At 39.7% G+C, this 10,858-nt stretch overlaps 1 protein-coding gene across 1 annotated transcript in view; it reads right to left on the reverse strand.

The window, feature by feature from the left end:
• Nucleotides 1-10,858, reverse strand: part of cftr (CF transmembrane conductance regulator) — a gene marked incomplete at its 3' end in the record, with an annotated part of 78,751 nt that overhangs the window by 43,447 nt on the left and 24,446 nt on the right. The window contains 3 exon segments of the mRNA XM_014010265.1: nucleotides 4,115-4,306; nucleotides 4,397-4,573; nucleotides 10,555-10,647. Of these exon segments, the coding sequence (XP_013865719.1) occupies nucleotides 4,115-4,306; nucleotides 4,397-4,573; nucleotides 10,555-10,647 (462 nt within the window).

A 10,858-nucleotide genomic window follows, 5' to 3' on the forward strand; every position in this document is an offset into this window, starting at 1 on the left:
GGTTTAATATGTAGCCATTCAATTTGTTGTTCTAGAAAGATTCAATGTTTTGTTAACTAAAGATTATTATAGTTTGAATTTATACTTGAGAAAAAAGGGGCAAATATAAGATTTTTTCATTTTATTTGTATTTTTAATTGGACATAGAATTTAGTTTTTTATGGAATGAATAAAGTTTGAAATCAATCAAATAAAATCTTCATGTCAAATCAAATTTAAATCAGTCTCTGACTTGTGTATGTTGATAAAGAACCTTCAAAGTTTAAACAAAAGGTTCATACAATGTTCAGTTTTGTTTTGCCATCATTCAAACAGCCTGTCTACCTGTCAGATCAGTCACTGCTTGCAAAATATAAACAAACACAGCATGATCAGTGCTGACATAAATTTAAAATCCATCATGCAATACTAGCAAAAGACAGACAATCGTGCCGGGTTGTCAAGTTTTAGTCTAAAGAAAAAAACGTTTATTTTCTCATCAGGAGTTTGACACTTTGTGTCCTTAATTAAATTCATAGTATTTCCTGAAAGCAAGCATCCTTTAAGGTTCTCCTGATGTGGAAGCAGAGGTCATGGGGTCTGTGGGGGACCTCATCACTGGAGCTGAAGCAACATGTTGACATGAGGAGAAAGAGATTTGTCTCGATTCCCTAAAGACCCTGGTAGTACTGTAACTGGGCTGTAGTGGTTGACAGTCAGAGGGGATGGTCCTACTTATTTAAATATAAAAGCAGAGTGTTTTTCCCAACTGCAGAAAGAGGACACTCGTGGGAAGGTGAGGGTCTGGTAGGTGGGTGTTGGAGAGGAGAGACTGAGAGCTGAACAAGAGATTTAGGAGGAACTAAATCATCTTAAAACAAACAAGTCCTCTCAGAGAACAATGTAAAAGAACAAAAACAAATCATAAATCTGATCCACATCCAGGTTTAAACCTGACTGAAATCAGATTAATTTATATTTTAATATGATGTGTTTCCATATAGTACATTATCCATCCGTCCACTTTCTTTCCTTGCTGCTTCCTTTCTGGGTCCCAGGGAACCAGGTCATTAAGGGGTGGTGGTACCCCCTGAACCAGGTAGCAGGTACGACATGCTAGGACCACTGGACCCACTTATCAGGAGGATATCTGAGGGTTTGTTTCACATTTGCTGATTTGAATAGGGCTTATGATCACGTCCTTTGTGGGGTCCTGTTTGGGCAGTGGTGCGGGGTACCTTGGGGATATAGGGTTTCATGTCCCCTGCAAAGGACCATTTAGTCCCTGTGCAGCTGAAGTGACAGGTTGGTTTGCTCTGCCTGAGTCCGACTCATATCTGGTGAATACCGTATTTTCCGGACTATAAGTCGCACTTTTATTCATAGTTTGACTCGTCCTGCTACTTATACACCGGAGCGACTTATTTATGCATTTTTCTCTCTCTCTCTCTCTTCACGACGCCTCTTTTTTCGCTGTTGCATTTAATATTAAATGACTGACATGAACAATACTGCCTACAGCCATGATGGGGTTCCATAGAATTGTGATATATAAAAATATATATATATTTTTTTGTGTTAGTTTAAATAGCCGAAGTATTAATAAATATAAAGAAAACTGAGAAAGACTGGACTGAGTGGATTGACAAAGCAGGGACTTCTGTGACAGTTGAAACCATCCTGTCAGGATTCAGAAAGGCTGGAATAACGGGAACTGAAGCTGAGTCTGACGGCAGCACTCCTCTGCAGTTGGCGGAGTTGTTCAGAAACGACACCAAGGATGAAGACTTTAAAGGATTCAGTGATGTGGAGTGAGATCGGTGAAGCTGTAATTTGCTTTTCAGACTGGCTGGTTTGCTACAGAATGTTAATTAAGCCTGGACATTATAAAATACATTTCTAAATAAATGCGACTTACACTCAGGTACAACTTATCTGTGTTTTTTTTTTCTCTTCATGACGCATATTTTTACTTTTGCCACTTATACTCCGAAGCGACTTATAGTCCAGAAAATACAGTAATTATGCAGCTCATGTGTTCCTGTAGGACTCATCAAAGCCGGACCTCCAGCAGCTACTGGAGTGGTCTGCAGCTAAATGTGATGCAGCCAGGATGAAGATCAGTTCCTCACAGTCTGAAGCCGACAACAGAAGAGGGTGGATTGATAACCTTTGTCTAAGAATGAGTTACTGGCCTGAGTGGAGGAGTTTTTTGAGGCATTTTCCACAAACTGTTCTCAATTGTTGTTGTGAAGAGAGAAGAGGTGAAAACTCTCAATGAATCAATCAATTTATGTTCAACTCTCCTGTAGTCAGGAGCTAAAAGGTAATGATCGATAGAATGTGATTACAAATAAAACTGAAACTTTCTTCTTCTGACCAGCAGCTGGACTTTACCTCAGCAACATGGTGAGAAGTTTAACTGTTTGGAAGCTGCTCAGAGAGGAGCCAGTGCTCCTTTTCTTTGAAAGGAGCCTGTTGGTATCTGGTAATGATGTTTTAGACACCTTCCAAGAAAGATGTTTTAGGAATACCCCACAGGGAGGAAACCTCAGAACAGACCCAAAACTCTCAGCTGTGTAAATACATCCTCCAGGTGAGCTGGAGATGGATGGATTTTTTATTTTTTTTATTTTTAGATTTTAATAGCCTTTATTGTTTCGCAGAGGGGAAATTAATTCTCTGCACTTTACCCATCGCACATGTGAACAGACATGTGGAGCAGTGGGCTGCCAATTACAGCACCAGGGGAGCAGCTGAGGTGTTAAGGGCCTTGCTCAAGTGGGGCTGGTTGGTTCAGGAGTTGAACCAGTGACCTTCTGACTCACAGACTCATCTTCCCTAACCTCTGCTCCACTACTCCCATGATGGACTGATGGATGGATGGATGGATGGATGGATGGATGGATGGATGGATGGACGGATGGATGGATGGACAGACTGATGGATGGATGGATGGATGGATGGATGGATGGATGGATGGATGGATGGATGGATGGATGGATGGATGGATGGATGGTATTTAAAGCCTGGTTTGGTATTGATAAGAAAAGTAAAAATATCAACAGGAATGTTTCTTTCGGTCACGTTTGAGTCTGATTTATGAAGCAATAAATTAATAATTCAATGAGTCACCAAAAAACAAAGGGTTTGTGTGAATCACTGCTTTTCAGTCTGAAAGGGGAGGATATGACAGAGTGATACAATAAAATACGCAAACCATTATAAAATACATAAATCATGGCTTGGAAAACTGATAATATCAAGCTCTCAATAAAATAGTGCACCATAAAACGTTCAACCAATAAAAAACTGTTTCAGACTTTTCCTTTGTTTTCAGAAGAATAACTTTGTCTGTTTTCCCATTTGTGTGTTCAACACCCTTACAGGAAGTCATAAAATTGTAACTCATGTAGAGGTCACCTCGAGTGAAATAATCAAGGAAACTGTCTTGGACCTCAGACCTCTGATGGGCCTTTAAAAGGACAAAACTCTGTTCCATTTAGAACTGAATTTAGGCCACATCAGGTCGCCTTAACTTGTGAAAGAGACATTCTCTTTTTCTTAATCAGATAATAGACAGAAGAATCTTAGTCTTATTTGATTTATTGTTCTCTTAACTGAAAGTTTTTACGCATTTTGATAATCAGAGAATGTTTATCAAAGTTACAGGAGAAAAGAGGACAGATCTCTTTTCTCCCTCAGTAAGATTTCAGCTATTTTTGGTTTTTCTGTGGATAAAATCATATTTATCTTCTTATAACCTTGTTATAAGAAAGTAAGGTTGAACCCTTACATTCAGAAAGCAGAAAATGTGTTAAAAGCACTTTATTTATTTTAACTAATGATTGTTGTCAGTGAACTGATTTTTATAAGATTTTTTTATTGTCTGATCAATGTTTTATAGTTAACCAGAAACCACAATAATTAAAAATATATATATTTAATCAAAGTGAAAGTTTATATTTAGAGCTCTTTTGGTATCAGTGAATTGTATGGTACGCACCAACTCATTCTGTAGAGGACAGATGCATCCTTAATATTTTTATTTTTAATAACAGTCAGTCTGTATAGTTTGGATTAAACCAAGCAGCAACAAAAACCAGAGGATGAATGATGTAAAAATGGAAAGTACCTCTTCTAGTTGGCAGGCCTTGATAATGGAGGTGTAGCGGTACTCATCATAGGTCAAACCGAACAAGATGTTCTCCCGGATGGTCCCTGGCATGATCCATGAAGTCTGTGATGAGTAAGAAATGCGCCCGCTGTGTCTGACTTGACCCTCCGACGGCACCAGCTCTCCTAAGATCATCATGAGCAGAGAACTCTGAGGACGCAGACAGAATCCAGATTCAGTCTAACATGTCATGGGAGCTCCTTTTTGATTTTTTTAGAAGGAAACATTCCTTCAGTCTACCTTTCCTGAGCCAGTAGATCCAGACACTGCGAGCATGGTGCCTTGCTCCAGGCGCAGGCTGATGTTTCTGAGAACAGGTGTGACGTACAAGTTGGTGAAAAAGAGTCCGCTGTCCCCGTTCAGGTGTCCGTTGTTTTTGTTCTCCAGCTTGATCTTCTCAAAGAGCTCAACTATCCCCTGTAAAGAATTACAATAAAATAATTAGATGGATGAACAGAACTGTGCCCACCCCTGGTGGTTTGTGTTAATTAAGTTCCCTTTATATTCTGAGTCCTCCAGTGATGTATCAGTCAGGGATTGTTCTCTGTAGAGTCAGTTGTGTTTGTTCCTCCTGTGTTCCTCTCAGTCTTGTCATGAAGTTTTGTGAGGACCTTTTGAGCTGCCACATCAGCAGTCTTATTTTTGGAACAAAGCTTTTTTTTGCCTTGAGCCTCCTCAAGACTCACCTGCACTGGGTTTTCAACCATCAACAAATATGGCATTTTATTCTGCCATTGACTCGTTTGGTGTCTGGCGGACTGGATGATTTGAAGAAACAAGTCATATTGGCAGTTTAACCATTTATTAAGTTAACAAACAGCATTACACTCACCGGCCACTTTATTAGGTACAAATGTCCAACTGCTCGTTAACACTTAATTTCTAATCAGCCAATCACATGGCGGCAACTCAGTGCATTTAGGCATGTAGACATGGTCAAGACAATCTCCTGCAGTTCAAACCGAGCRTCAGTATGGGGAAGAAAGGTGATTTGAGTGCCTTTGAACGTGGCATGGTTGTTGGTGCCAGAAGGGCTGGTCTGAGTATTTCAGAAACTGCTGATCTACTGGGATTTTCACGCACAACCATCTCTAGGGTTTACAGAGAATGGTCCGAAAAAGAAAAAACATCCAGTGAGCGGTAGTCCTGTGGGCGGAAATGCCTTGTTGATGCCAGAGGTCAGAGGAGAATGGGCAGACTGGTTCGAGCTGATARAAAGGCAACAGTGACTCAAATAACCACCTGTTACAACCGAGGTAGGCAGAAGAGCATCTCTGAACACACAACATGTCGAACTTTGAGGCAGATGGGCTTCAGCAGCAGAAGACCACATTGGGTGCCACTCCTTTCAGCTAAGAACAGGAAACTGAGGCTACAATTTGCACAAGTTCATCGAAATTGGACAAGAGAAGATTGGAAAAACGTTGCCTGGTCTGATGAGTCTCGATTTCTGCTGCGACATTCGGATGGTAGGGTCAGAATTTGGCGTCAACAACATGAAAGCATGGATCCATCCTGCCTTGTATCAACGGTTCAGGCTGGTGGTGGTGTCATGGTGTGGGGAATCTTTCCTTGGCACTCTTTGGGCCCCTTGGTACCAATTGAGCATCGTTGCAACGCCACAGCCTACCTGAGTATTGTTGCTGACCATGTCCATCCCTTTATGACCACAATGTACCCAACGTCTGATGGCTACTTTCAGCAGGATAATGTGCCATGTCATAAAGCTGGAATCATCTCAGACTGGTTTCTTGAACATGACAATGAGTTCACTGCACTCAAATGGCCTCCACAGTCACCAGATCTCAATCCAATAGAGCATCTTTGGGATGTGGTGGAACGGGAGATTCGCATCATGGATGTGCAGCCGACAAATCTGCGGCAACTGTGTGATGCCATCATGTCAATATGGACCAAAATCTCTGAGGAATGCTTCCAGCACCTTGTTGAATCTATGCCACGAAGAATTGAGGCAGTTCTGAAGGCAAAAGGGGGTCCAACCCGTTACTAGCGTGGTGTACCTAATAAAGTGGCCGGTGAGTGTAGTAGCATATGGAAGAACCATGCACAGCCACACCAGCCTGAAGTGTTGTATAAAGTACCACAAAGTGATACTTGAGTAAAAGTACAAGTATCTTACCAAAAATTACTTTGGTAAAAGTTAAAGTCTCCTTTAGGAATATTACTTAAGTAAAAGTCTTAAAGTATCTGATATTTTTTGTACTTAAGTATTAAAAGTAAAAGTATTGATTTAAAATGAGTAGTTAGATTTTCTGTAATGATATTTATTAGAAGGTGACCTCCCAAAAATTCAGAAATGACTATATCGTAATTTAGGATGCACTAGTCTAGCTGTTTTTGTTTCTACACATTTCATTTCATTTCATTTGAACAAGGACAGCACAATAAATAATGTTACATGATAAAAAAAATACAAGCAACTGTTGCTATGTACAAGGGTTTTCTAGCCATGGGCTAATTTGCAAACCCAGTCCTTGGTTGGACTTTTAAAATAAAAACAGCTAAAAATAAAATAAAAACAGTCCCCTCTCTCTCTTACTCACTCAATCACCCCCTCACACAAACACACACACACACACACACACACACACACACACACACACACACACACACACACACACACACACACACACGTGCGCGCGCACACACTCACCCTGAGTGATAACTAGTGACAAGAAATACATGAAAAGATAAGCATCAGAAATATCAAATTAAACAACTCAACAAATTTGGCTGGTTTCCCTCAGTGTTCACATATTTGCTTTTGTTTCAGCCAATGTTTCACCTGAGAATTAAAAACTTTAATATCTGTCAACATTTTCATTGCTGATGGTAAAGTGTTCCAAGTATGAGGGCCTCTAAATGAGAAGGAACATTGACCAAATGACGTTTCATATTTTGCAGGTTTGCAATCTCCATTAACTGCACATCTCGTTGCAATTCCAGTACTGCTGACTGTTAAGATCATTCTGCACACTATATCTGGGGCAAGACTGTTGATACACTTGAAAGTCAATTTTAAGAGAGAAAACTGTAAAAAAAAAACTGTCAAAGTTCAAAAACTATATTTCTCCAGTATTTTATAGTGGTGCCACTTCAATGGTTTTTGATCTAAAACTCTCAGTGTTTGTTTGTCCACCAGCCTCATTGGTTTTAAAGCAGACTGAGCTGCTTGGCTCCAGACCGTGATACAAAATGTACATAAATCAAGGCTGCCCAAAACTGTTCCCCAAAATAAAAATCCATCTGAGGGCTGCGGCCAAATGCAATAATATAATTCATGAAATACAAATACTTTCTAAGTACAGTACTTTCATTTTTAATGCTGGAGTGTGACATGATTTGTTTGTGTACAAACTGATACAATATCAAAATTTTATATATTTATACTTCTCATTCAACCACAATTAAATTCACTCTATCTAGGAGGCACAAATTTTATGGATAGTATTTATTTTTACAATAGCAATCTGGAATGAAAACAAACAAAAATGAAATAAAAGTAACAACTTTCTACTTTGACCTTTTTTTTTTTTAAATGTAAGGAGTAGAAAGTACAGATAATTGTGTGAAAATGTAAGAAGTAGAAGTAAAAAGTAGGCTGAAAAGTAATTACACAAGTAAAGAAAAGACACCCAAAAATTCTACTTGAGTACAGTAACAAATTATTTGTACTTAGTTACTTTACAACTCTGCCGGCCTGACACCTCCTCCTCATGAGGAGGAGCATTCCACCCAGCATTTGTCACAAGTCAGCCACAGTGGTTGTGTTGGTCACTCTGGACATATGGGATTGCCACTGGTTGCAGAATTTCATCTTGATATCTCTCTGCAGTGAGATTGGGGCGGCTGTGGCAGAGTGGTTAGGGGAGTCGTCCTGGAACCAGAAGGTCGCCAGTTTGATCCCCCATCCAGCTGTCTCAGTTGTTGTGTCCTTTGGCAAGACACTGCCTCTGATGTGTGTCCCATCAGTGTATGAATGTGATTGGCACTGGTTAGTCTCCATAGATGATTTTACATTAGCTTTGTAGAGACATAACAGAGTGCTGTGTGAATGGGTAAATGAGGACACAGATTAGTGTGAAGAGTTTTGAGTGTCCTGGATGGATAGAAAAGCGCTATATAAGTACAGTCTATTTACCATTTACCATTGACTATAATGATGACAACCCCACATCGTTACACTGCTTCCACCAAATTATGTCCCTCTATTGATTCACTGTATGATCCAGCTGCCGTAGGCAGAATCTGGACTTTCAGACACCAGTTTAAATGAGCCTGACGGTGGGGAGCAGTCATGACAGGCCTCCTGGTGCCCAATGAAACCAGAGATTGGCTGTGTGCAGTCTGCTGCTGATTATCTGGGCAGAGAGCCATCGGCCTTATCATCCTGCAAATCTGTAGAAGAGAGTTTACTAAGTACTGACAGGTTGAGGAAACCATCTTCTCGGGACATCGACTTTTTTCTCTAATATCCCCTGTTGTGTACGGTAGAATTTAGCCTTCAGTTTGGAGCTGGTACTAGGGTTCCCTCCAAATAATACCATAACAGTTTCGCAGAACACCAGCTTCAAGTTCCCATATCACACAGGCTCTATCCAGATCAGTCAAACGTGGCATGTTGGTTCTTGGAGCAGTCACCTACTGATTAGCTCATGCTCACTGATTGGCACCTGGGGGTATCAGAAGTTCAAAACAAGAGTCAACAACAACAAAATAAGCTGTTTGACAGAGAAGATTTGGCTAATTTACCATGTTCACAATCCACATACTCAGCTCAACTGCTCATTCCACAAATGCATGTTCCTTACAAATGTGGCAACATTTAAAAGAAATATTTACAGGCTTTCCAACAGTAAAAATTTATTGCCAAGAATCATTGTTACAACAAAGAAATAATCTACCAATTCTAATTTATAATTAATCCCTGTCAGGATCAGTGTAATCATTTTTTAAGTTTTTAGTTTTGGTTTTATTTTCACATTTATTTCTTAAGGGTTTAGTTTCTGTTACTCTGTGTTCAATTTGTTCCCTGTTTCCAGCCTTTATCTGTGTTTTTCCACTGTTAGTCCCTGCTCCTCAGTCCTGCCACGTCCGTTTACACCTGTTCTTTGTTCCATCTCCTCTTTAGCTTCAGCCTATTTCACTCCAGCTTCAGCTGAGCTGTGATGGTTTACATGGTAAATCCCATTTTTCCCTGAGGTCTATAAGTTGTTGATGCCACAACCGCACTTTATTCTTGTTTAAGTACATTTTTTTATTATTATTCTTTCAAGCTCTCCATACCCAACTGTGTTTTTGAGTTCAGTCTGTTTAATCCTGACATTCAGTTTAAATTGATAGTTTAGTCCTATCCACGTATGAGTTGATATCATTATTGGTGTGTATAATTTGTATTTTTTTATTTCATGTACATAAATTTCAGGGTTTACTGTGAGTTTTCATCATGCTAAACTTATTTACAAACCAAATCTTTCAAAGACAGAAGTGAACCTTTAGTCTCCCGGTGGTTACATGTTCACCGGTCATCATGAGTGACGCTGCACATGGTTAAAAAAAAGAGGAAGCCTTCCTGACTCACTGACGTCTTCATTGACCTCTGTGGCGTTTCATAGGTCAGTGTTCCTGAAATGCCAGGGCTGGCTCTGACTTGTTTTTTTTTTTTTGTTTTTTTTTGAGTGATTCTCATTCTAATGAGCTGACGTACAAAAGCAGCCCCCGCCACAAATGTGTGCAAACGGCACATTCCAGGAAGAGGAGAAGGCAAGAAGAGATTTTGGGAATTAGGTGGTGAACATCGAGTCTCAAAGAGAGATTCAAAAATGTTCCCAGCAGGCTGTGGTGACAACACAAAGCTAATTAATTATGCAGCTGAGGGGAGAAAAAAAACCTTGGTGTTTGTTCGTTTTTCTCACGGTATTGTGTATTGAATGACTCACACCTGTTAGCATAAGTTTACAGCTGCTGCCTAAATATAATAAATGACTATCCTCTCTGTGTGACTGTGAGGAATGTGTTTTTATACCTCTTCTGCGCGGTGAGTTGAAGGATTTATCTTCTGCAAACATAACATTTCATTATGAAGGCTCGACACACACAAATACACCTGGATATAAAGAGCGTAGAGCTTGTGTTGGTTTAAAGTTGATGGTGTCTTAAAACCAACCCTCAGACATTTATGGCAGATTTTACTTTGGTGTTTAACAGCAATAAAACGTACAAATATATTATAATCCCCTGTGAATTATGCAGTTCAAAACGTTCTGTATCCATAACGTCTTATTGAAGATGGATATATTTTAACATGTTTGCTAATGCATGTGAGCCATTTTAATGTGGTTGTTTCAGTTTTGTGTGTTGCTCAAACACAAACAAACCTCATCCCAGGACGCAGACACGTTGACGAGCTCCAGCCCAACAGTGGTCAGGTTGTAATCCAGCATCCTGTGCTCTTCCTTCAGCAAAAAGTCCTACACAGAAAAAAACCATTCTGATTTATCTTCCTTTACATCTAAGGAATTGTAACTCCACACACGTCATGTCACTACCAGACTGAGTCGACTTAAACGGTAAAAGTCCCTTTCTATCTCTTTTTTCACTTTTCTCCTCTTTCTCTTCTTGTTTACTTTTTCCATCTTGGTGTCCATTACAAATTAATCCCAAAAGAATTTATAACAAAGA

Source organism: Austrofundulus limnaeus, unplaced genomic scaffold, assembly GCF_001266775.1.
Source record: "Austrofundulus limnaeus strain Quisiro unplaced genomic scaffold, Austrofundulus_limnaeus-1.0 Scaffold67, whole genome shotgun sequence".
NCBI classification, from domain to species: Eukaryota; Metazoa; Chordata; class Actinopteri; order Cyprinodontiformes; family Rivulidae; genus Austrofundulus; species Austrofundulus limnaeus.